This window comes from Panthera leo, chromosome B3, assembly GCF_018350215.1.
Source record: "Panthera leo isolate Ple1 chromosome B3, P.leo_Ple1_pat1.1, whole genome shotgun sequence".
NCBI classification, from domain to species: Eukaryota; Metazoa; Chordata; class Mammalia; order Carnivora; family Felidae; genus Panthera; species Panthera leo.
The window spans coordinates 33632185-33658282 of NC_056684.1; the positions used below are offsets into that span (position 1 = coordinate 33632185).

The 26098-nt window shown below is 48.7% G+C and overlaps 1 protein-coding gene across 9 annotated transcripts in view; it reads left to right on the forward strand.

Moving 5' to 3' along the window:
• Positions 1 to 17232, forward strand: part of GRAMD2A (GRAM domain containing 2A) — a 33456-nt gene extending 16224 nt beyond the window's left edge. For 2 of the 9 annotated variants that reach the window (XM_042941509.1, XM_042941511.1), the window contains exons 2-12: positions 8243 to 8335; positions 9588 to 9645; positions 9984 to 10080; positions 10735 to 10838; positions 11409 to 11507; positions 11633 to 11704; positions 12239 to 12301; positions 13296 to 13440; positions 13700 to 13799; positions 14630 to 14734; positions 14995 to 17232. In XM_042941509.1, the coding sequence (XP_042797443.1) occupies positions 8243 to 8335; positions 9588 to 9645; positions 9984 to 10080; positions 10735 to 10838; positions 11409 to 11507; positions 11633 to 11704; positions 12239 to 12301; positions 13296 to 13440; positions 13700 to 13799; positions 14630 to 14734; positions 14995 to 14998 (940 nt within the window). In that variant the 3' untranslated portion in view covers positions 14999 to 17232. Of the gene's footprint in view, positions 1 to 3437; positions 3561 to 8004; positions 8147 to 8242; positions 8336 to 9587; positions 9646 to 9983; positions 10081 to 10734; positions 10839 to 11408; positions 11508 to 11632; positions 11705 to 12238; positions 12302 to 13295; positions 13441 to 13699; positions 13804 to 14629; positions 14739 to 14994 lie in introns of those variants that run through there. The other 7 variants (XM_042941503.1, XM_042941506.1, XM_042941504.1 and 4 more) reach the window with 7 other exon arrangements.
• The last annotated feature ends 8866 nt before the right edge of the window (positions 17233 to 26098 follow it).

Consider the following 26098-nt stretch of genomic DNA (forward strand, 5'->3'; position numbering starts at 1 on the left):
TGGGTGCCTGTCCCTCCTGAGTCCTTGGCCAGGGCTGCTGAGTGGGACAGCTGGATTGGGACCCAGTGTGTGGCCCCCAATTCACTGAACGCCACCCCCTTACACAGGATTCTTTCCCCATTTCTTGTCAGCAGAGACAGCAAAGCAGTGGTCCTACATAAGGAATATTTGCTTAGAAAATAAAGTGAGAGGCAGCTTCTGTGTAAAAATAACAGAATTATTTTTTGCAAAAGATTACCTTTTATCTTCATTTTATTTATTTTTAAAATTTATTTATTTGTTTTGAGTGAGAGAGAGAGAGAGGGCATGAACTCGGGAGCAACAGAGAGAGAGGGAGAGACAGAATCCCAAGCAGGCTCCTCACCATCAGCGTAGAGTCTGATGCAGGGCTCAAACTCACGAACCACAAGATCGTGACCTGAGCCGAAATCAAGAGTTGGATGCTCGACCAACTGAGCCACCTATGTGCCCCAAGTTTTATTTATTTTTTAAAAATAATTTTTTCAACATTTATTTATTTTTGAGAGAGAGAAAGAGAGAGAGAGAAAGAATGTGAGTGGGGGAGGGGCAGAGAGAGGGAGACAGAGGATATGAAGCAGGCTCCACACTGTGAGAGCAGAGCCTGACTCCGGGCTCAAACTCACAAACCCACCGTGAGATCATGACCTGAACCGAAATCAAGAGTCGTCGGCTGCTTAACCGACTGAGCCATCCAGACGCCCTATCTTCAAGTTTTGGAGTACTGATGATAAGCCTGACTCTATTGACATTATTCCAGTTTCCTTTCGGCAGAGCTCTTTTCAACTGGTTTCTGGGCTGTGTGTCAGGACTGTGGCCCTGGGAGGACGTAGGGAGGCTTTCGGGAAGGACACAGAGCCAGCCTCTGCCGCACGGAAAGCTGCTCTTACTTCCTTGGCACGAGCTAGTAAATGTGCTCTGTGACCTTAACAGATGAAGGAAATCTCTATTAACAATGTGATTCCTGTCTTGCCAAGGGTGTTCCTGGAACTTTAGAGGGGCAGGGTGAAGGCATAGGAGGGTCAGGGCCCTAGATCCAGAGCCCAGGCAAGAGGATTGGCCCTGAATTCCAGGAGCCATGCTTCTCCCTCTGAGCCACAAAAAAAGGAGAGAAGTGGGGGCAGGATTCATGCACAGCAGTTTCTTAACACTGGCTGCATGTTTAAAATCACCTGAGGGGCGCCTGAGTGGCTCATACAGTTAAGTGTCCAACTTCAGCTTAGCTCATGATCTCACAGTTTGTGGGTTCAAGCCCCACATCAGGCTCTGTGCTGAGCCTGGAGCCTACTTCAGATTCTGTGTCTCCCTCTCTCTCTGCCCCTCCCCCACTCATGCTGTCTCCTCTCTCTCTCTCTCTCTCTCTCTCTCTCTCTCTCTCTCTCAAAAATAAACAAACATTAAAAAAATTTTTTTTTAATAAAATCACCTGAGATCCTTTAAAAGCCTGAAACTGAACATATGCCTAACTTATGACCCAGCAATTGAAATCCTAAGTGTTTGCCCACAGAAATGAATACTTGTGTCCACACTACAGGTGCTGGAATGTTCCTGGCCACACTTTCATAACAGGCAAAAACTGGAAATTTCCCAGAGGCCCATCTATAGTAAAATTAACAAATAAGTTGTAGTATGTCCGTGTAATGGAATTCTAAACATTGGTGAAAATGCACAATAGCTACACACAACACTGTGGACGAATCCCACAGATGCATTGCTGGGTAAAAGGAGCCACATAAAAGGGTATGTATGGTATGATTCCGTTCATAGAAAGTCCACAAAGAAGAGGCAGAGGCAACCTGTGCTGTGGAAACCAGGGTGATGGTTATTCTTGTGGATTGTGGGTTGTGGGTGGCAGGTTGGGGGTGGTGGTGAGACTGAAAGAGGCAGGAGGGGCTTCTGGGGGCTGGTTTCGAAGTGTGTTCTATTTGTGAAATGCATTGAATTGTACATTTATTTTATGTACTCTTTTTTTTTTTAAGTTTATTTAGTGTGTGTGTGTGTGTGTGTGTGTGTGTGTGAGAGAGAGAGAGAGAGAGAGAGTGTGCAAGCAGGGGAGGGACAGAGAGAGAATCCCAAGCAGGCTCTGAGCTGTCAGCCCAGAGCCTGACATCGGGCTCAATCTCACAAACTGTGAGATCATGACCTGAGCCGAAATCAAGAGTCAGACATTTAGCCACCCAGGCATCTCTCCTACATATACTTTTCTATGTGTAAACTATACTTCAATAAGAAGTTGAAAATATATAGCTACCTACATGCTACTCCCAGAGATTCTGATTTAATTGGTCTGAGACAGGGCTCAGGCATCATTTTTTTGTTTGTTTTCTTAAAAAGCTCTACATGTTGGGGCGCCTGGGTGGCTCAGTCGGTTAAACGTCCGACTTCAGCTCAGGTCATGATCTCGCGGTCTGTGAGTTCGAGCCCCGTGTCGGGCTCTGTGCTGACAGCTCAGAGCCTGGAGCCTGTTTCAGATTCTGTGTCTCCCTCTCTCTCTGACCCTCCCCCATTCATGCTCTGTCTCTCTCTGTCTCAAAAATAAATAAACATTTAAAAAAAAAAAAAAAAAGCTCTACATGTGATGCTAATGTGTACTCAACAGGCTGCACATTAGACTTGACCGGATGGTCTCTCTTCTCCATGACGAAGGCGGTGAGCTGTGTGCTAAGCAAGAGGTCAAGGTAGAGATGGGCCATCTTTGTGGTCTGTGGGTTTGTGTTTTCAGGAACGTGTTGCTAAGGTGTGTTTTTTGTTTGGAGGAGCTCTCTTCTTGGAGGTTACGGGGCCCGGCGTCCTGGCCAGCTGCTGAAGGGGTGGAGCTGTTGCTGGGCCCGGCCTTGAGAAGGGCTGGCAGGTCCCACGTGATGCTCTAGTATCTCAAATGTCCATGAGAAGTCAACGTGGTAGACTCCCCCAAGTTGTCCCGGGGGACCCGCCTGTGACCTTGCAGACCCAGCCTGGCTTTCTGCTTCAGCATGGCCTGGGTGCTGCTCCTGCCAGGCTTGGAGGAGCCTGAAAGGAGGTTTCCCCTGGGGCTAGGGAGGCTTGAGTGTGGGCACAGGACAGTCCAGGAGCATGCCAGTCCAGTGAACACAGCAGTGGAGGCCTGAAGGGTCCGGCTTGTGCTTTCCCCAAATACCACATTGCATCCCTTCTGAGCCACACTATCCTTTTTCTTTTGTCTCTCCCTCCCACCCGAGCTCCCCCTTTGATCAGTCAGCCAGCATGGACTGAGTGCCTGGTAGTGCTGGGTCAGTGCTGACTGCCTGCTTCACGGGCAAGGCTCCTGGAAGGGACCGGTCTGCAGGTGACCCCCATTGCTCCATTCTATGTGCCTTTCCCTTCTACTGCCTTGATTTATCCCTCCCCTCTTCCCTCTTGGAGTGTCACCATCTCTCTTTCTCTGTCTGCTTCCCTCACAGTAGCAAACACTGGGTGCCTGCTGTGTGCTGGGGATACAGAGATGTATAAGACACACCCCTGGTGGAGCTCAGAGGCCACTGGGGGCAGCTGGATGTGTAAACAGACAAGGACAGTCTGGTGTGGTAAGTGCTGGGACAGCACAGCAGGACAGAGGGGACAGGGGACCACAGAGGAGGACTGACCAGCTCTGCAGGGGGGAGACCAGGGAGGGCTTCACAGAGGAGGTGACATTTGAACTGGGACTTGAAAGATAAGTGGAATTCTCCAGGTAGACAAGCATGGGAAGGAATTGCAGGTAGGGAAGATGTGCAGGTGCGGAGGGCTGCGGCAACAAGGAAGCTGGGCTCAGGTGAGCCTCAGGAGTGAGGCTGGGAAGGGAAGCAGGAAGCTCAGGAAGGCCAGCTGAGGAGGCATGAGGGAGGTAAGGTCAGCAGCAGAGTGGCAGGATCAGTTCTGGGCCCCAGGTGGCTCTGCTGGTGGTGCAGATGTGGGGGAGGGCCAGGCATGGTGAGGAGGCTGCTGCCAACATCAGGGAAAGGATGATGGTGATCAGGGCTGGCAGGTGCAGCAGGAATGGAGTAGGTGGTGTCCTGGTGTCATAGGTTCAGCTGGGGGAAGGCTCTTGGGCCTTTGGGGATTGAGTGCTGTGGGGGGTGGGGAGGAGAAGGAGGTGAGGCTTCTGCCTTGGGTAACCATGGAGGAAGGAGCCTTTCAGGGATATTGGGTGCTCAGAAGGAAGCAGATTTGGGGGGATGACACTGAGCTCACCTTGATGGATACATCCAGATGGCTGAAGCTCAGGAGGAGAGGAGGTGTCAAGGTTAGAGATTTAGAGATTTCGATTTGGGAGTATCTGCCTGGTGGGTGTATTCTGAGCCTGGAGGAAGCTTCCAGAGCAGAGTGTACACATGTCAGGTGTCCCGTGAGGCCTGGTGCATGGGTTCTGCAGGAGGCAGCTCGACTCTTGGACCTCTGGGTTCCCTCCTTATTGTCTCTCTCTCCCTCTCCTACCCTCTCTGTGTTCCCCCCCACACCTTTCTTGACTGGCCTGGCTCCTCTGCTGACACCCCCAGTGCTAGCTCCCCCCCCCCCACCCCACTGCTCTTTCAGCAGCCCCGAGTGGCAGGCTGCACCCTGGGCTCCTGGTGTGATAAGCTCAGTGAGTATTTGGAGAGGGAATGAAGGAAGGCTTGCAGGTAGGGCAAGCAGCTGTTGTGTCCACTGGAGAGGCATCCTGCCCCGGGATCGGGCTCAGCAGGGCGAAAGGGACTCATCTGAGGAGTTCCCCAACCTTTTCTACCTCCTCTAATGTCCAAAATATTGGGCCTCCCCTGCTGCATCCCCTTGATAACAAGAATATTTTTTTGTGGCTCTGATGGAAAAAACAGACATGGCTTTGAGGACCCCTGATACTACCCCACAGTCTGCAGGTGGAGGTAGGAGTGGGACTTGATGGGCAAGGGGGTTAGTTCACAACCCACAGAGTAGGGGCAACTGGCTTGAGGAGGTCTGTGTGGGAACGCACAGAGGCTGCCAGGAGAGTGGGGGCACCCAGGCTGGTCCCCATTCTCCAGCTTCCTGCTCTTGAAGCCTCCTTCCTGACCTTGTGCAGCAGGGCCCAGTTGGTCCTTGGGTGCTCCCCACTTTTTGGTTCTGTGGTGACCACTCTGCCCCAGACCTACCCTTGTATCTGATTTTGCTCCCATTTCTTTATTTTTACTCACTTAAATACTGTAGACTAATTAGTAGAAAATCTGACTTGATGGTTTTGCAAACCATGCATTTCGGCCACAGGCAGAGTCTCTGTATCAAGAGCATTATGAGGACAGCCAGGAGGGACTGGCCTTAACAGATGGACAGGTGGGAATGGCTTGTAACCATCTTGTTCATCATGCATAAAGGAGTTGCTTTTAAGTTTAAAGATACTTGAAAGTCATTTCCCCCACCCCCAGTGACTGTGTTTTACCACTGTTCTTTTCTTCCTGGAGATGCTGTGGGGAGAGCGAGTGCACCGCCTTCTTTTGTTTTTCTCATGGTCCGTCGCTCCTCCAGCCTTGCTTACTGACCCCACACTGTCATTCCTCAAACATATCGCGTGTGCCTGCTGCATGCTGGCCTTTCACCCAGCTTGTGACCTTCAGGGAAGGAGGAGGCAGAGTCCCTGCCATCTTGGAGCCCCCGGAGATGAGCAGTTCCAGCACTGACCCAGTGTGAAAAGTGCTAAGAGGGAGGCCAGGATTGGGGTGTTGTGAGTGTCTGCAGGGGGGGCTCCTCACTAGGTTGGGGGAGGGCTGAGGGCAGGCTCCTGTCCCTGAGCAAGACACACTGGACCTAAGGATGACTTCAGTTTAGAAGCCATGCAGAGGAATGATCATGAACGCAAAGTTAGATTATGGAACTTTTGCAGGATGACAGTCTTACCCAGGTGGTAGGGTTGGGATTCCTTTTCTCTAGGAGCCTTTCTGTGACTCTCACTCTGTCTGCCTTCTGGGCTCCTGCAGCCCTGATAGCTCGAATCACCCTTCCCAATGCCCGAATGACAGGCTCCCTGCCTCTGTGACCATGGCCAAAGTCCTTCCTGGGGTTTCACTCTATCCATGGGCCTCCAGGTTAGAGTGTGCTCCTTAGAGCAGGCCCCATTTCCTTCTCTTTCCTTGTGGCCCAGTATGCTCACAAGCTGCAGGGTCTAAGCTCCCCAAGGACTCAGTGGCTTGACTTGTACAGTCTCTACCTCAGGGGCCTCTCCAACCAAAGCACTCAAACCAAGTGAGGAATCAAGAGATAGAAGACCTAGATGGAATTTGCCACACAAAAACTGAATAGTACCACAGCAAAACTAAAAGGCAAATGACAAACTGGGGGAGATGTTTGCAAAAATGAGAAATTAAGGATTAATATTCTCAAAAAAATTTAATACAAATCAATAAGAAAAACGTAAAGACCCTCACAGACAATTCACAGATGAAATTCTGGTGGTTAATGTGTATATATGGGAAATATTGTTGAACCTATCAGGAAGCAGAAATAGAAAATAGCATACTTCCATGTATCAAACTTGCAAAAGTGAGAAAAAGATAATAGGCAGTGGATGTAGCCCAGATGTAGGTAAGCCGGTACCCTCATGTAGTGCTGATGGCTGTGGTCACCAGTAGAACATATGGAAGCACTTTGGGAGTGAGTCTAAAGAGCCCAGGAAACGAGCATTCTCCACCCACTAATCACACTTCTGAGACTCTGTCTCAGCCATGGACAGTGACATGGGGAATTTCTCATGAAATCATGTTAAGCAACAAAAGTAGAACATACATATTATAATGTATACTTCTACTTACATGAATTCTATATTTATGCATAAATCTTTTCTTTGGGTGATGTTTTAAGGGCATTTGCTTCTTGGTGATTTTGATCATCATATTTTGTTTTTCTCACATTTTCTGTAATGAGAGGAACAAAAGTCAAAAGGGGGGGAACCCTCTTGAAATATGAAATGAGGGGACCAAATAAATATAGAAATTAACTTTGGGAGTCAACAGGGTCAAATCACTAGCAAAACTTGTCACTTTGCAAGATTCAGGAAACATATGTTGATGTGTATTTACCAAAATTCTCCAGAAGACTAAGGGCAGAGGCAGAAATCACCAGGCCACATGGCTGTGGATGGGCTGATTTTGTGCGTGAGGTTACCCGGCTCTTCACTGTGTGATACTAGGTACAGCCTGTCCCTTGGCAGGGGTCAGTTTCCTACTCTTTACACAGTATATTAGGGGGTCAGACTAAATGACTCTGAGGGTCTTTGGCAGATCTCGGCCAACTCTGTTCTTGAAGAAGAGAACTTTGACTTGCACCCACAACAAAACTGAGAAGGACCAAGGGTTGGTATTTGCAGGCCTCGGGTTCCAGCTCCTTATCTGCCCAGAACCTTGTTTCCTGTTTGTGACCACCATGATGCCCTGCCTTGGCCCCGCTTCTTGGCCACCTTCTCTTCCTGTCAGCTTCTGGGCCCATTGAGTTGGGGGCTAGTTTGAATGCTCAGGCTTTATTGATTCCTAGCCTGTGTGTTGGAGGGGCAGGAAGGGGGAAACCCTATACTTTGGAGCTGTTTAGTAGAGGCATGAATTCAAAAGCCACTGGAGAGCCCCACTTGCCCAGGGAGATGGTGTCTCCTCCCTCCAGGGCCCTCTCTCTGGCACATTTTTGAGACAGTATGGCTCTCAGGGCCAAGGTGCCCTGATTGTCTGAAGGCCACCAAAGCCACTTCATGGTGTGGGGCTGCTCCTCCCCTCCCAGCCCACGGTCACCTGTGGGTTGACTAGAGCCCCTCCCACACCATTAGTGGCCCCAGATCCTCAGCTCTGCTAAGGCCTCCTGTGCTCAGCATCCTTTCCTTAGCATCCTAGGATTGCGCTGAGAGCTTATGGTAATGCTGCCCGGGCACCTCAGGCACTATGGTTTCAGCCATGAGCAAGTCTTAGAGTCCTTCATCCGGATGTGCTTTCTCAGGGGTGGGGCCTAGGGCTTAACCTCCTGGTGCTCCACTAAGGCAGGCTGATTTTCCTTCCCGCCCAGGAATAAACAGATCTGCAGGCTTCCAGGAAGGATGGCGTGTGAGATTGTCCCTTCTGTCAGGGAGCACAGGACTCCTGCCTGAGCTGCTGCCTCTGGACTCTGACAGCTTCAGCCTCACCCTGAACAGCAGGGCTGGTCTTGGGTGGGGGTGGAGGAGCTGCCCTGGGGATGGTGATGCTGGTCGGGAAAGGTGTCCCCATAGAGCCACCCTTCCTGATGCAGGCCTGTTTCTGCTTAGCAACCAGCAGATGCATGGAAAGACAGCTTCTCTGAAGAGCCCTGTGTCCTGCACAGAGAAACTAGCCAGGGTTCAGGCACCCCTGAACTCCAGGTGAGGCCCTTTCCACTGGTCAGGTATACATACCGATTAGGGGTGGGAAGCCCTCAGGAGGACCTCAGAGACCAGAGCAAATAAAAAATAATGAAATCTTGCCATTTGCAATGACATAGATGGAGCTAGGGTGTATTACGCTAAGCAAAATAAGTCAGTCAGAGAAAGACAAATACCATATGATTTCACTCATATGTGGAATTTAAGAAACAAAACAAACGAACAAGGGGGGAAAGAAAAGAGAGAGACCGAGAAAGAGAGAGGCAAACCAAGACACCAACCCTTAACTACAGAGAACAAACATCAGTTTGTTACCAGAGGAGAGGGGGCTGGGGGGATGGGAGAAATAGGTGATGGGGATTAAGGAGCGCAGTTGTGATGAGCACCGGGGGATGTATGGAAGTGCTGAATCACTGTATTGTACACCTGAAGCTAATAGTACACTGTGCTCACTAACGGGAATGTAAATTTAAAAACTTTAAAAAAATAAAAAAAGGGACAAAAGGGTTAAAGAAAAGTTAGAAAGGGGACCTTGCGTCAGGTGTTAGTTTGGGCACAGGCTGCTCCCGGCCCCTTCCTCCCATTCCCAGGACTGTCCCAGCACACAGGGACCTAGCAGAGTCTAGGCTTCTCAGGTTACCAGCCTCCTCCCTGCCCACCTGTCCTCAGGCCAACCTGGCCAGGGCAAAGGTTTGCGTTCCAGCACCACCCCTCTCCCTCAGCCTTGGTAGCCTCCATCAGGTCAGGTGAGTCTGCTGAGCTCCAGGCTGCCAGGAGGAGGCTTCCAGAAGGGCATTCCTGCTGGGATCATGGCCCATAGCCAGGCCCCGGAGCTGTGAGTCTGACATCTCCACCTCACCCACTCCCCAAGCTGGTCCCCATCCTTGTGTCTCCTACTCATTTGTCCCTGGGTCTTCTCCTCTGCTTATCCTTTGGCCAGAGAAGTGGGAGAGGGTTTTTGACACTTGGGGGTGGGAGGCTCCTAAGCACCTCCAGGAGGCGGAGGCTCAGGCTAAGCGAACCTCCTGGGGAGCCACTGCCCACAGCTGTCTGGGAGGAGGGCTTGTAGCCTGCAGGGTCAAGCTACATACTTGCTGTTGCTTATCACTTTGCTGTGGCTCCTAGAGAAGGGCCTCAGTCTCCAATCTCTGCTCTAAGCTTCTGGCTTGAAGCCAGGGCAGACCTGGCCCTGAGGATGTATGGGCAGAACTCAAGGGTTCCTTGTCCCTGGAATGGAATGTCTCCTTTGCAGTCTGCACTGGCCAGAAGGCTTGAAGAGTGAAGAGATCAAGAAGTGTGGCCGAGAAGGGGTAAGTGTGTGGAGGCTGACTTTTCACTGCCCACCAAGGGAGGGGCCCAGGGCTGCCTGAATTTAGTGACTGTTGGTTCCTTGGCCACCAGGCTTGTCACCAGGGGAAACCCAAGTGAGTGTCCCCCTCCTGGGTGGGGGTGGTGTGTCCCCCTCCAGTCATAGGCTGCCCATTAGGATCTACTGTCACCGAGAGATATGCTGTGCTTGGAACTCAGCCTTTCACCCCCACTGGCTGCTTACTGACTGCTTCATACCAGAGGCCCTGCCCCTGTGGCATTATTTCCTGGTGGCTGGTGCAGGGCCCCTTTAGTGGTCTGATCCCCCAGGACTTCTCAGCCCCAGCTCGTGTGTTTGCAGACACTACTGAGTAAATACAACCAGCAATACCACAAGCTGTTTAAGGACATCCCTTTGGAGGAGGTTGTTCTCAAAGGTGAGCTATCTCCCTGGTGTGGCTGGACAGGTGCCTAGAGTGCCTGAGGCCCAGGTCCTCTCCTCCAGAGCCTCCAAGGCACAATTTCGATACGGGAACTAACTGCCCTTTGGATGTGGTTGGGCCTGTTTTCTTCAAAAGTATGAGAAGACTGGGTAGATTTGGGACATGAAATGGAATTTATGAACGTTTTCTTGAGGCAGTATCAGGGCTTCCAAATCTTATTTTTGTTCTGCTCTTATCAATGACTGCTCTTCCCTGCTCTCAGTGAGGCCTCTCAGTGAGCAAGTTGGAGCATTTGCACAATCGAGGCTCTCTCTCCAGGGCAGGGCTGAGCAGGGCAGGGCAGGGCAGGGTAGGGCAGGGAGTTTTGCCTGAGGGAGCAAGAATCCAGGCTTGGGGAACCCTGTGAGACATGAGTGGCGAAGGAGGGAACCTCTAGCAGTTTGGTGGGGTAGGGTGGGGCAGTCAGGACTCTCAGGAAGGACTCTGGGTTCTGGTGGAATGGGTGGTTTGGGGCCTGGGGTCAGGAAGTGGGATTCTGAGGAAGGCAGTCCCTGAGGCTGGGCTCTGGACTCCTGAGTGTAGGACCCAGGCCGTGGAGCTTCAGGGTTGGCCTTGCTCATGGCAATCTTCTTTCCCGTGACTTCCCAGTGTGTTCCTGTGCCCTCCAGAGAGACCTTCTTCTCCAGGGCCGGCTCTACATCTCCCCCAACTGGCTCTGTTTCCATGCTAGCCTCTTTGGCAAGGATATCAAGGTAGTAATAAGTGGTAAGGCCTGCAATGGGCCCATGAGGTCCCAGCCAGGGAAGATATAGGCCCCTCCCGTGCAGGCATGCAGGCCTGTCACTACAAGGCATCCTACCTGGTGTCTGGGGAGGGCCCCCAATCTAGACTCCCCATCTGGCCTGAGCCGACCTGAACAGCTCATAGCAAATTTATTCTGCCTATGGGTGCCTCTGAAATGCCTTCAGAATCAGAGCGGGATGCCACATTTAGAGGGAGCCATAATTGTGGCCAGGTGGTAGCTCAGGGGACTCCATTACTGGAGTATGGGATTCACCAGAGCAGCCGTCCTTGGCCTCCTGGATAATAGGATGAGAGCCCAGAGTGGTGTGTGCTGTCAGAGCTGGGGCAGGTTGGTAGAGCTGGAAGCGGAGCCTGCATGAGAAAGTGGATGGTTCAGATATTCTTCAGCATAGGGCCAGGCTTCTGCATGGTGTCTATGCTTGGCTGATTGCCAGTTGTGGCTGGGGCCCTATGCAGGAAGCAAAGGGACCATGTCCTTTGGGGTGGATCCTAAGAGAAGCACTCCTCTTCCCACTCAGGTGGTCATTCCTGTGGTGTCTGTGCAAATGATCAAAAAACACAAAATGGCCCGGCTCCTTCCCAATGGCCTGGCCATCACCACCAATACCAGCCAAAAGGTCAGTGAGTCTCTGGGCCAGCCATCCCTTGTTAATTTCCCCAACCCAGCCCCAGGATCCTGACTCTGGCACTCACCCCAATCTGTTCTTACCCCACCCTTTTCTGTTTTCTTTCTCTGTCCCAGTATGTCTTTGTGTCACTGCTTTCCCGGGACAGTGTCTATGACATGCTGAGGAGGGTCTGCACACACCTGCAGGTATGGAGCTCAGGGGCAGGAGCTGGCCCAGGGAGGCTGCTCAGGTCTGGACTGAGGTCTTGGGGCAAGGCTGTTGGAAGTGGTTGGCCCATCTCTCCAACACAGGGACCAAGCGCAGGGAGAGGGGAGTAATAGGCTCAGGTCCAGCGTATCTGAACTTAGTCCTTGGACTGGGTGTTTATGCTTGTGAGCATGTCCCTTTGAGGCCATTGGCCCTTGTGTATCCCCTGTATATGGCCTCATTGGGCTTCCTCGATGTACAGACAGAAGCTTGTGGCTGCTTCCCAGTGTGCCTACAGCTCTCTCTGGCCCACGGTAAGGAAGTGGGGGAGGGGCAGGAGCTAGGGGAAGTATGTTGCCTTGGATTTGTGCTCTGCTCCAGCATTAGCCCCTGCAAACTCTGGGAGTGAGGCTCCATCTGACCCAAGGTGGCTTATGTGGAGGTAAAGCTCTCTTGGAGAGTACTAACACCTCTTCACCCCTGACCTTGGGTGTTCCAATGGACAAGTGACCCCTGTTCCCTTTCTTCCTTAGCCTTCCAGCAAGAAGAGCCTGAGTGTAAGAGAATTTCCAGAGGAACCTGAGTGCGAGTCTCTGGTGAGAGCTGAGGCTGGCAGGAACAGTTGCTGGCATGAGGGAGCCTATGCCTCTGAGGCTTCAGGGCCTCCCAGGAGGGTCTACAATGCAGAACTTGGGCTCCAGGTTCAAGAGCCAGTGGCCACGCTCTGCCAGGGGGTCCCCTAGACCCACCATGCTCCATACCATGTAGAGCCACTAGGTCCTGGGCAGCTCTGTGGACTTTCTGAGCAGAACAGATGTCCAGCCCCCAGAACACCACCCAGGTTGGATCCCACTTCTGTATAGACAGAGAGCCAGTGACCCACCCTCTTTCCTTTAGCAGGATCAAGAGGGCCTTCCAGGGGATAGAGATATCCACAGGGAAGAACTTCAAAGGCTATCGCTGTAGAACCCAGACAGACTCATTTGAGATTTGCTGCAGCCCCAGCAGTCTCCTTTGCTGCTGGGGTTGTGGGTAGGCAGAGCTGAGTTTCTAGAACAGTGATGCGGATGGAAATGACCCCAGGGTGTTTAAAGCCTCCTTCATTAATCATTAAGCGTTTAGCCAAGCATACGATATGCACACTTCTATGCAGGGGATAGAAGGTGATGTTCCCATTTTTGTTGATGGGAATCCTAAGTATCCCCTGCTAAGGTCAGTGATGTCCTTAGGGTTAGAGTCCAGATTAGAAGGACTTATCCCATCAAAATTATATTGTGCTGAACTTTCTTGGACTCAGCAGATCTGAACATATACCTGGGTTAGCTCGAGTCTTAGATCCCATTCTGGTTCTGTACTAGCAGTCTTCGGAGACATTGTTCCCTGGAAGAATGGCTGGTCACAGCAAGGGAGCAGATACGAGAGACATGTGGTTGCTATGGTAATGGTTTCTCCCCTTGTGGGTACCTGACATCATGCTCACTAGGATTCCATATTGGTAATATCTGGAGAAGATGTGATAAACCTAGTGTGGGCCCTTAGGACAAGTAAGATCCCAAGGGTCATAGATGATTTCTCCCGCCTTCTCTGCAGGAAGTCCTCATCCCTGAGATGAAGTGGAGAAAGGTGTGCCCTGCCTCCAGGTCCCTGTCCCTTCCAGACAACATCCCTTGTATCCCTCAGGCATCCATGGACTCCACCGACAGCTTCTTTCCCTCCAGGAAGCCTCCAGGCTCTGGTGAGCTCAGGGGGCTTGTCCATGATCACATTTGTAAAGACCAGGCTTTTATTCCCCCTACTTCTGCAAAAAGGAAAAGTCACAACTAGCTCTTCCTAAAGCTGTTTCTTACTTTCTTCAAATCTATAAGGGAAAGCAGCGTCCAAGGAGCTTCAGAAAATGGGGGGGTGGGGGGGCGGGGGGGAGGTGGGCATGCTCCTTGCTGGCTGGGCTCCTGCCTCCTGCCCCCAGAAGATGCCTAATTGCTCCCCTATCACAGAGAATGCTGTCTGTGAGAAGGAGAAACTGAAGGAGTTGCCCAGGAGCGACGGGGAGCTGAGGCTCTGGGATTGCCAGCTCCTCAAGGTCATCTTCGTGCTGTAGGTGACTATATTGGGCGGGGGTGGGGGGGGGTGTCAAGCTCACCTGGGTGTCTGGCAGGGGCCTCTGTGTGTGGGGAGTTCCCAGGTCAACTGAAAGTCCTGGGCGGAGCCTGGAGGCTACATGGCAGGCCCTTCTGAAGCAAGACAAAATATCTCCAGTTTTTATTCATACAACCCTGTAATTTAGGATGAAGTCTGGCAGGATATGAAACTGTTGAATAAAAGTTGCACAGGACTGGGGAGGGGGAGGGCTGACCGAATTGGAGAGGGCCATCAGATAGACTAGGGGAGAGCCACAGCTTTCCTGCTACCTACCTTTAGAGCAGTTTTTGGAACCCCAGACGTGTCTGTAATTTGGCCTGAGGGCCAGGAGAGCGGTGAGTATGGTGGGGTGTTTCATGAACAGCCAGCCCCTGGCTTCCCCTCACCTTACCTCATGACCTTCCTCTGGTTCTGCTGGCTGAGTTCTGACTGTCAGCTTCAGCACTTGCTGGGGGAATGTGGACCTGCCTCCTTAGGGGATGATCTCTGTGGTCTTGAAAAGGAAGCACGGGATCAAGGTGGCCAGTCAGAGGGAGGGTGGGCTCAGTTTAAGGACCTAGAATTCTTGCTGGGCTTTGAGGACACCTCCATGGGGATGAGTCTCAGGACCCCCACGTGGCCTCTCAGAACAAACATGTCCAGGCCTGAATGTAGCTAAAGGGCAAGAGTTCTCTAATTCCTCCAAGTACAACTGGAAGTAGCTTAGTCCCCACTCCTATTTCTAGTGAGCCTCTAATAATGCCCTTTTCCTAGATAAGATATCCTTCTTATCTCTCTTTCTCCAGGATCTGCTTCTTGGTCATGTCCTCATCGTATCTGGCATTCCGCATCTCCCGGCTGGAACAGCAATTATGCTCCCTGAATTGGGATGGCCCAATCCCTGGGCACAGGTGATGCCCTGTCTCTTGCTAATGCCTCTGGGATTGAGGGTAAAGGATAGGAGCCAATTGCTATGGCCGGGCTGCGTGTTATCCTGGTTGGACTTGGCCCTGCCCTTGCGCTGGCTTGATGGCCCTAAGCAAGGTTGGACAGAGTGTGCAGGGTGCACAGATCCCACCCTGACTCACTCTTGTGGGGCAAGAAAGGTTCTACTGATCTGTCTGTCTGCCTTTTAGGCCCTTTCTCTGATGTGGGCATCTCCTGTGTACAGGTAACAGCCACCTGGCCTTTGTCCCTACTTCTCCATGAAGAATGCTGTGCGTGCTAAGGTTCCACCAGTGATCGCCGTGGTTTATGCTGCTGCTGCGCTGAGACTGAGTATGAAGGAACATAGTCCAGATCCTTCCTCCTCCCCCTCTTATCTCTCCTGTTTACAAAGCTCCTACAATTTGGGGACTCGGACAAAGAGCCAGATTCTTGGAACAGCTGAGAAATTCTGTATACTAAGCTTCAGCAAGCACTTCAGTGAAAAAAGAAAATTAACTTGTTCCTTGGAAACAGCCTGGCACAGGTGCAGAGCACTAGGAGCCACCGGAGGGACAAAGGCCATGCTTTGGTTCCTGGAATGTACCTCTCTAACTGTCACGCGGCTCACTGCCTCAGTGGGACAGAGGCTCTAACCCAAACCACCAGTGGGGCTCTGCTCTCTCCCAACATACTGTGCACTCACTTGCGCCCCTGAGTCTCTGTTCCGGGAGCCAGGCCCCTGTCAGGCCAAGGGCAGACTGGGGGAGAGGAGGGGGAGGGGGAAGCTATGAACAAGGAGAGGAGGACGTGTGGCTATGATTCCAGCTAGAGAGGAACGTTTGTGCCCTGTGCTGAGGCTCTATCCTGGCCCTTCACAAAGAGGCTGGCTGAATCTGGAGGACAGTACTTGCAGCAGAGGATGGTGGCAGGGGCTGTGAAGGAGAGCAGAGGTCCAGGATTCTGTGTCCTGAGCTGCCACTTCCTGGTGAGACAGGCGGAGCGGGGCCTTTGATCACTGTGGTCACAGACCTGGTACTGTGTCTTCCCCTCGTGTGCTCAAACAGTTCTAAGGTCCCCCAGGCGGGGAGTAGGGGCTGGGGCTGGGGTGGGTGGGAAGGTTGGTGGCTTTGATTTGAGATTTTGCTTTGTACTCCCTGGCCGACTGCCTGAGAGGCCATGACCCATAGCAACCTGTCGGGAGGTGAGGCTGGGCAGTTGGGCACAATGGTATAGGGCCACTGCAGGGCAAAGCTCACTCATGTCACCAGAAATAAGTATGTTGTGGGCCATGGGGGGAGGCTTCTCCATTCTATGAATAAGGTAGAGGTGTCCAAGGTGGGCCTGGTACAGTGCAGGGACCAGGCCAAGGGGTTCTGTCTGATATATCTGGGGACAAGAGAAGTAGGGGATGAGAAGAGTAGACACAGTGGTAGCTTTCTCTTAGAGATTCCTCCACTTCTGCCTGTTTTCTAAACAGCTTGTCTATGCCTCAGAACTCTGCCTGCTCTTCCTGGGACTCCCATCTGCTAAGACAGTGCCTTTGGAGGTTCTAGAGGGGCCTCAGTGAAGAGGTCAGAGGTATCAAAGGAAAGTCACTGGTGATGGGGTGAGTGGTGTCAGAAATAGCCACTGTTTTTCCTCCTTCGGACACCTGAAAGGTTAATCAGGGAGAAATCCAAGCAGAAATTATTTATTGCGGGGCCATGATTGTCCTATTAGGACAAACCCAAACAAGAATTGGAGGGACTGACTGCAGGTGACAAGTCCCAAAGCTCAGACTAGCAGTCTCTTCATCCTCACCCCATTGCAGGTTCTAGGATTATGCTTAGAGCCTGGGGGGGTTGCTTGCACCTCATCTGTATGTATCAGGTGAAACTCATTCCATTCTCCCCATAGCACCACAGTGGGGAAAACCCCATCCTTTTTTTGGAACCAGCTTCATCACTGGTTTCCTTCATCACTTCTTTCCATCACGTCTTCAGGGAAATACTTGCCCCAGTGTCTTCCGGCCCTGGTCCTTGCCGAAGGGCGGGGAGAATAGGTCCATTCTCTGAGCCTTGCCAGGTTGAGCCAGGGGCTCATCAGGGGCCAGCAGAGGTGCCAAGTCATGGGTAACGGTGCCAAAGTGCTGGTGAATCTAGTCTCCACCTGTGCCGCAGGCTCAGAAAGGGCTAGAGGCATGCTGTAGGGTGGGGTGGCTCTGGAGGCCCTCTTGGGTCCAGGGATTTCAGTGGTATGAGTGTGCCTGTCGCTTTGGAGGGCCCTGTCTCTGTTTCTCCCTTTGATTCCCCAGCCTGGTCCTCTGGGGCCAATGTCCCTTTGGTTGTGCTCATTTGTAAACTGTGTATTTGTACAGACCTGCTTGCACTGGCTGATACTCCTTTAATTCCCTGAGAGATTGGTTCAACTATCCTTGGGTTGTTCCACCATAGCATTAGCCTTTGAAAATATTTTAAAATACAAAAATTTGATTTTTCTAGTGTCCTGTGGTATGGAAAGTTCGTTTTTTATCTTTTGACTACTCACGAAGGGTATCCTACTGACACATTTAGCACTCAAGAGACTGATGGAGCCCAAGTCATTCCCGGAATCCTCAGTACTCTGCAAATCTCACACGACTTTAGCTGAGCTGCCTCATACTTCAGGCATAATGGGAAGGGGAAGAGTGGCCACAGCAAGCCTCCACAGCCTTCTGCCTCTGTTGGGTGGACACTGAGAATGCTTCCCCACTTCTCTGGGGCAAATCCCAAGCAATGTCCCTGGTTCAAATAGTCCTGTGCTTTTTTCTGACTCAGCAATTGAAGTGCAGAACTCAGAACCAGAAAATTCCTGTGTCCTTTTCTGTGACTTTGAGCCTTGATCAGGGAGGTTAAACTCCATTTTGGGCCACATCACTTTTTCCCTAGGATGCCCCCTCTAGTAGTGATTCATTCATTCAGTAAATATTAAAAAAAAATTTTTTTTAACGTTTATTTATTTTTGAGACACAGAAAGAGCATGAATGGGGGAGGGGCAGAGAGAGAGGGAGACACAGAATCAGAAGCAGGCTCCAGGCTCTGAGCCATCAGCCCAGAGCCTGACGCGGGGCTCGAACTCACGGACCACGAGATCGTGACCTGAGCTGAAGTCGGACGCCCAACCGACTGAGCCACCCAGGCGCCCCTTCAGTAAATATTAAGCGCAGACTATGAGCCAGGTACCATGTGAGGGACTGGGGATAGAGCAGTGAACACGTCAGGCAATGTCCCTGTGTGCCTGTGGCACCTATGTTCCATGTGGACATAAGTTCCAGGTAAATATGTAAATAAACAAAGTAACTACAGATTGTGAGTAGGTTCCATGAAGGAAAGAAACAGTGATATGAGAGTAAATAGGGAGTTGGCTGTGGATGGCTGGTCAAGAAAGGTTCTCGGAAGTGCCATTTAGGCTGGTGAAAGGGCCAGCTGTGGGAGGAGAAAAGAGAATTTCCCAGAAAATGGATCAATAGCTGCAAAATGTAGGAAAGATGTATATGTCCCTGCACAGACTGTCCACATGACTCTGGGTACTAATCAGGTGGAAGAGTGATGTGAAAGAGGTTGGAGAGGTCAATGCCAACAAGACATACAACCAAGTAAAAATAGGTAAACAAACAAACTTGAATAGACATTTCTCTAAAGAAGAGACACAGATGGCCAACAGGCACATGAAAAGATGCTAAACATCACTAGTCAATAGGGAAATGCAAATCAGAACAATAATCAGATACACTTCATACACGTTAGGATGACTACTCTCAAACAGGATACTAGTGTTGGTGAGGAGGTGGGGAAATTGGAGCCCTTATGCACTGTTAGTAGGAATGTAACTTGCTGCAGCCACTGTGCAAAACAGAATGTGCAAAACAGGTTTTCAAAACATGAAAAGCAATTACTTATCCAGTAATACCACTTCTGGCTATATACCCAGAAGAACTAAAAGCAGGGTCTTGAAGAGTTATCTATCTACACCCATGTTCAGAGCAGCATTATTGATAACAGCCGAAAGGTGGAAGCAACGCAGATGTCTATTAGCCAATGAATGGATAAACAAAATGTGGTATATACATACCATGGAATGTTATTCAGCCTCAAAAAGGAAGAAAATTCTGACACACGCTGCAACGTGGATGGACTTTGAGGACATTCTGCTAAATGAAATAACCCAGTCACAAAAAGACAAACACTGTATGATTCCACTTCTGAGAGGTTCCTAGAATAGTCACAGTCATAGAGACAGAAAGTAGAATGGTGGTTGCCAGGGGCTGGGGGGAAGGGAAGTGAAAGCTATTGTTTAATAGGCATAGAGTTTCAGTTTTACAAGACGGACGGAGTTCTGGAGACAGTGATGATGGTTGCACAATAATGGGAATATACTTGACACTATGGGAATATACACTTAAAAAGTATCAAGATGGTAAATTTTATGTGTATTTTACCACATGTGTGTGGGCATGTGCACACACACACACACACACACAGAGGTTGGAGAGGTAGGCAGGAGAAGGGAGTTTGGATTTTATACAATTCCTCAGTACTGCCAACTGAGATCTGAAAGTTTGGAGCTCATAGGCTCGGTGGTCCTTGAAACCAAGTGCTTTCTTTTGCTAGAGGAAATAAACCCATGGATATAATATGCAGAAAAATATGGCTGATAATCTACATGGTAATATACCCCCTATTCATTATTCTCAGGCTGGCTCATAGCAGCATCACAGAGAGGGCAAATAATCTTCATATTTTTTAAAGTTGAAATGAGCTAACTATAAGGAAGAAACAGCTGCCTTAAATTTGGAGAAATTGAGGGAAATATATAATGCAGGGTTTTGCAACATGCGTGTAGCCAAACGAGAGAAGGTCATGAAAGGAGCAGGGGCTCTGGTGAAAAGGGCATTCAGGAATGAGGGGACTTCTGGCAGAACTGCACCCCACCAGGGCCTCCTGTAAGACTGCCCACCCTCCTGCTCCCAGCACCCAGCCAGCTAGCCTCGGCCTTCCTACCTGGCATTAGGACACCTGTCGAGCTGGGTGAGGTCATGAACCTATGCAGCTCCTCTCTCCTGGCTGCTGGGCGTCAGAAGCAGGGCGTCCTAGGGTAGAGAATCTTCTCAGGGCTCTTCTGTTTGCCTCAGGCGGGGACAGAAGCCAGATCCCCAGGCTGGGCTCTTTGAAGGGGAAGAGATGCCTTCTGGACCACTAGGTGGCAGCAAAGTCCAGCAGGAACTGGAGCCAAGGAGGAGAGGAATAAACTTCAGTTTCCTTTGTTCCCTTGCGGGTGAAAATGGGCCAGGACTGTCCAAGTCCAGTGCACATTGTCTATTCAGTGGCAGAAGGGAAGCTCCTGTGGCCATTTCTCTATGGTCCCCTTTGGTCCTTTCGCTTCTCCTTTCATAGCAGGATGGGGGTGGGGTGGAGTGGACCGCATTCCCAAGGGCTCTCCAGACCTTCAGTAAGGCCAGTATAGAGGCAGAACTGGCAGGTGTGAAGAATAAGCATGTCTTGTTTGGGGGATGGGGGGAGTGAGGGTGCAGGAAAGGGAGAGAGGGCAGCTCTGCTTCTCTTCCAACAAGGACATAGAAATCCCAGGCTTTCCCCCTGACCTGCCCTTGTTGTAGGTAGCCTCTTAGGGCACAGAATTACAGAAATCTGGCTCCAGCAATGTACGATTTCAGGAGGCCATAACACTCTTTCTCCTCCTACCTTCATTTGGAGAGAAGGGGCTAGACCCCAGGGGAAACAGAGGTTTAACACTGCTTTGTCCATCTAAAGTGAGAGGGAAGGAGGGGTTTAAGCCTCTGAAATGATAATCCAGAGAAACCCGAGTGCATCTGCCTGCGTGCCTGACCTCCACAGAGCCAAGGAGCACCTGGCGCCCAGCAGGCCCAGCTTGCTGGGCAGCCTTTGTGTTGGCAGGGCTCCTTGCCTTCCCGGAATGTGTTCCTTCTTGTTTGCCACTCAGTGCTTGGCCCAAAGCCAAACCTGGGCTGCTCAGAATACCATGACCCACTCTCTCCTCTCATAGGATCTGAGACAAGGCTCTCTTCCATTTGGGGAAAGGCCAGGACCTCTCTGCAGCCTCATCCCACTGGTGCCGACTTCTCTAGGGATATCAGACCCCCCAGCTGCTAAGAGCAGAATCACTTAGGGAGGATACAGCTGGGACCCCAGCAAAGCAGAATGTGGCATACTGATATCCTATCCTATTGGCAGCCTTCTAAATAGGGCCAGAGTGGGCAAAGTGTTACTCATAAGCTATTCATTAACTTGTTAAATGCAAAAGGTTGGCTTAGGCACCACTTTGAGAAAATGTGACACCCACTGCTCTTGGATTCACTCTAGCATGAAGGCGTGTTAATTGGTGTAGAATTTCTGATGCAAGTTTTTCTTTGCTGTTGGTTCCAAATACCAGGCTAGTCTGTATGCATGCTCTCTCTAGTACATAAATACTATTAAAAGATTTATTAAGCATGTTCTATGGGTTCCCGATTGTATGCTTCTATAGATGCTATAGTTTTCTGAGCAAGCACTTAACTGGGTGCAAGGCCCTGTACAAGGTACTTTTTATATTTATCTCATTTGACTCTTGATACAAGAAACTCTCAATACAACAATACAGTTTTCACACCTTAAACTGAGACGGAAAGACCAGAAATATAATATGGAACCCTTTAGGGAGGTTATTGAGGAAACAAGATAGAGGGAAGAGCCATATAACAGTGAGCCCACAATAAGTACTAAAGGTAGTGGTACAAAAGGAGACCAACTCATTGGCAGAGGGGTGTGCAGCATGTGTGGGCTTCAAAGAATGAGTAAGATTTGGATCAGAGGAGAGATGTGGGGAGGATCCTCACAAGGTACATGTTTGGGGGTAACATCGGTAAAAGCATGTGTGTGGAAGATGGTGCAGATGAAAGCTTGGGAAAAGCTGAGTTCCTGTTGGGGAATGAGTACATAAGTGGGCAAAATCCCTCAGGATTTAAATGCCAGGATGAGAAGGAAAGACTTGGTCTTTCAGGCAATGGGGAGCTACTGGATCTTAGGAGTGAAGGATACATTTGTTGGTTTAGGAATCCTGGTTTGGCAATGGAGTATAAAGCAGACAAAAAGTATAGCAGCATAGTCTAGATCATGGCTTCCCAACCTCAGTACTACTGATATTTTGGGCTGCATAGTTCTTTGTTACAGGGGTTATTCTGTGCATTCTGATTGTCTACATGGCAGGAGATTAGGGTTTGGGCCTCAGAATATTGGCAGATAGTTTTATAACCAACTGCGTCAACCTATTGACTTTTAGAATAGCTGACAAAAATAAAAATGGTTTCTTTGCCACAGGAAATTCATCATCAATGCTTGCCAAAGAACTTAATGGCCTAGAGAAAAGAGGTCTCAGAAGTAGATCATTCTGCATATTAGAAATCTCTAGAGGACACTCCCAAGCTACAGATAATGTGTTCTATACTCATTAGTGAGAAAGAGGCTGATGTCAGGATTTTTCTCCCTACCCCCCACCTCCAAGTCACGTATTGCTCAATGGCCACTTTGAGTAAGGAATGCCCAATCTGCTGCAGACAGAGAAGCTACTGATCTGTAATTCTGCTAGGTTTGCATTCACCTTTCCAAAATTTTGTTTTTGGCAATTGATAACGTAGATGAATGCAGTTTAGCCTGCCAATGAAGAGCTATGATTTACCAAGATATATCTTTGTCTAAAGGAGAATCAGTGAAGTACAGCCCACTGGTTGGCTGCTTATTTTTGTAAATAGTTTTATTGGAACACAGTCATGCCCATTTATTTATACACAGTCTCTGGCTACCCTGGAGCTCCAAAGGCATAGGTTGAGTAGTTACCACAGAGACCATATGACCTATAAGCCTATAATATTTAATCATATTTAAGAAAAAGTTTGCTGATCCCTGGTCTAAAAGAAAATGCCTATGTTGTACAAAATTGTGGACTTAGATTCTCATTCTGTTGCTGGGGATGACAGATTTCCTTTTTTTTTATTCCAATAATTATCATTAAGTGAGTTAGGCATTGAGTGACTTAGGCACAATGCTAAGTGCTTGGGGTATATTAGTGAACAAGGTTCATAAAGATCTTTACCTTCATTGAGCTTATATATTATAGTGGTGAGTGAGGGAGATAAGACAATAACAATAAATTACATAGTATGCAAGAAGGTGATTAAGTGCTAAGGGAAAAAGAAAAAGTGTAAGGCAAGAAAACTGGGATTGGAAATACTGATGAGATATTGCAATTCAAAGAGGATGATGGTTATGCACTGTTGGTGGGAATGCAGACTGGTACAACCACTGTGGAAAACAGTATGGGGTTTCCTCAAAAAATTAAAAATAAAATTACCATATGATCCAGTAATTCCACTATGGGGTATTCACCCAAAGAATATGAAAACACTAATTCATAAAGATATATGCATCCCTATGTTTATAGAAGCATTATTTACAATAGTCAAAATGTGGAAGCAGCCCAAGTGTCCAATGATAGATGAATGGATAAAGAAGAAATGGTGTGTGTGTGTGTGCGTGCGTGCATGTGTGTGTGTGTGTGTAACAGAATATTAGCCATAAAAAAGAATGAAATCTTACCATTTGCAACAACGTGGATGAATCTGGAGGGAATAGTGCTAAGTGAAATAAGTCAGAGAAAGACAAATACCAAATGATTTCACTCATCTGTGGAATTTAAGAAGTAAACGAACAAAGAAAAATAGAGACAAAGCAAAAAACAGACTCTTAATAATGGAGAATAAACTGATGGTTACCAAAGGGGAGGTGGGTATGGGTTAAATAGATTTAGAGGATTAAGAGCATACTTACCACAATGAACACGGAGTAATGTATAGACTTGTTGAATCACTATATTGTACACATGAAACAAATATAACAGTGTATGTTAACTATACTGGAATTAAAATAAAAAAAAAGAGGATGATGGTTGGGGAAGGTCTGATGTTTAAGAAAAGATGTAAAAGAAGTGAGAGAATATGCTTTGTGGGACATTCCAGGAAGAGTCAATAGCCAATGAAAAAGTTCTCAGGTGCCTGACTGTTCAGTAACAGCAAGGATGCAGGTGTAGCTGAAGAGAGACAACAAGAGGACAGGACTAGGAAGTGAGGTCAAAGAGGTAACGGTGGGGCAGTGCAGGGTGGCGGGGGACAGGGAGATCACAGAAGACTGCTGTAAGAACTTTGGCTTTTACTATGAATGAAATGGGAAGTAGAGGAGTGAATAACAAGTTTTTACTATACAGGTTTTAAAAGGATCACCCTTAGCTGCTAGCAGGGTAAAGGTGGAAGCAGGGAGGTCTGTTAGAGACTATTATGGCAGTCCAGGTGAGAGATGATGGTGGCTCTGATGAGAGTGGTAGAAAAACAAGTGGTAGAAATGGGCAGATTCTGGATATATCCTGAGGGCAAAAACAACAGACTTCCCTGTTATACTAGAGATGGAATATAACAGAAAAAGAGTTATAAAGGATGACTCTGTGTTTTAGCTTGAAAGGACGGATGGAGTTGCCATCCACTGAGATGGAGAAAGCTATGAGTGTTGCAGTTTGAGGAAGGAATATCAGAAATGTAATACTGGGTGTGCTGAGTTTGAGATGAGCTTTGGATATCCACGTGGGGAATGTCAAGTGGGATATATGGGTTTGGAGCTCTGGAGAGAGGTCTGGGAGATAAATTTGGGAACTGTTGACAAAGGGATGATATCTAGAAGCATGGAACCGGGTGAAATATCATCAGGGACTGAGTATCTGTGCACAGAGGAGAGGATGGAGGACCGCGCCCTATAGCACATCATTGTAAGAGATAAGGAAGCTAATGACCATATATCAAGGAGGTGGCTGATAAATGCTAATAAATCATTTTTCTTTTACTGTGGCTCAACAAAAGTACTTTTTCCCTTGAATGTGGCCCAAAAGTTTACAGTCTGGAAACTCCAAACGATTTAATGTTTAAAGGTCAATCTTTCAATACAAAAATGGCCCCTGTCTCATATCCGACCACTTTGGGAAGTCCTGAGACTTCAGTTTCTCCGAGTTGATTCTCTATCTCCTGGGTCAGACTGTGATGCAGTCTTCTTGTCTCCTGTTCCTTTGGCTATCGCCCTCTTGCCCGTAATGTGCCAGTCCTCTCCCTTCATTCCTCCAAATGGCCCACCACCAAGATGGTTGGGTGTATCCAAATTGCACACAAGTTTTAGAGTTAATGGAAGGCTACAGCACAGAGCAGAAAACAACTCCAAATTCAATGCACACATAGAAATGGAAAGCTCATAGAAATGGAAATCCATTCTCCACTATTTTGGAAACTTCTCACTGGCCATCTCCAATAGGCCCCTGCCTCCTGCTATGTTTCTGGCAAACATCCCATCTCAGTTCTTTTCATCCACTCCCCCCCCCCCCCCCCCCCCCCCGCTTCTTTCTTACCAAGGCCTCATTCTCTTTTTCTAGGGCATCCTATGAAAATTCATATTTCTTTCATTTTATTATTTGGAGTAACTGATCTTTCTTTGTGTCCCCCTGGCCCACTCAAGCTAACCCCAGGGAGTTGACTTTTCTCAACCCCAAAAGGTCCATCTAGATATTTAGCTCAACAAACAACAAGCTCTCTAGCAATACATTATGCCATACTCCTGAAATCAGAAAAGTTATTCCTTTTGATAAAATAAAACAGAAAAAAAAAACCCCACTATCACTAACAAGCATTATGGTGGTTAAGAGTTCAGGTTCTGGAATCAGTACATCTACATTTAAACCTCATCAATTTACTTAACTTGGGCAGTGCTAAGCCTTAGTTTTCTCTTTTCTAAAAGGGAGATGGTAATGGTATCTACATTACAGGTTTATGTGATTATTGAATGGGAAAATTCATGCCAAATCCTTAGAAATCCCCAGTGTATAGAAAGAGCTCAATAAAAGTTATTATCTTTTAAACTTCAAGAAATAAATTTAAACAAAGATAAAACTCAATGTTGGAAGGGCTACATGGGATTAGTTTTTATGTTATATATTTTTAATGGTACTAAACATTGATTCTTATGAGAACTCTCTGGCTATCTATATGAAGGGATAAAAATTGCTCATATACTTTGCTGGTCCAATTCCACTTTAGCATTCCTCAAGGAGATAATCTGACGTGAAAAAGTTACTTATGAAGAGTTTGTAGCACTACTATTCATAACAATATCAGAACTAACCAAAAAGCCTAGCAGTGGAGAAAGCTAAGAAAATCATGACCTATTAACTTGATGTAATCCCGAGTTACCTTTAAACATAACAAGTTGACAATGATTTAGGGTGGACATTTG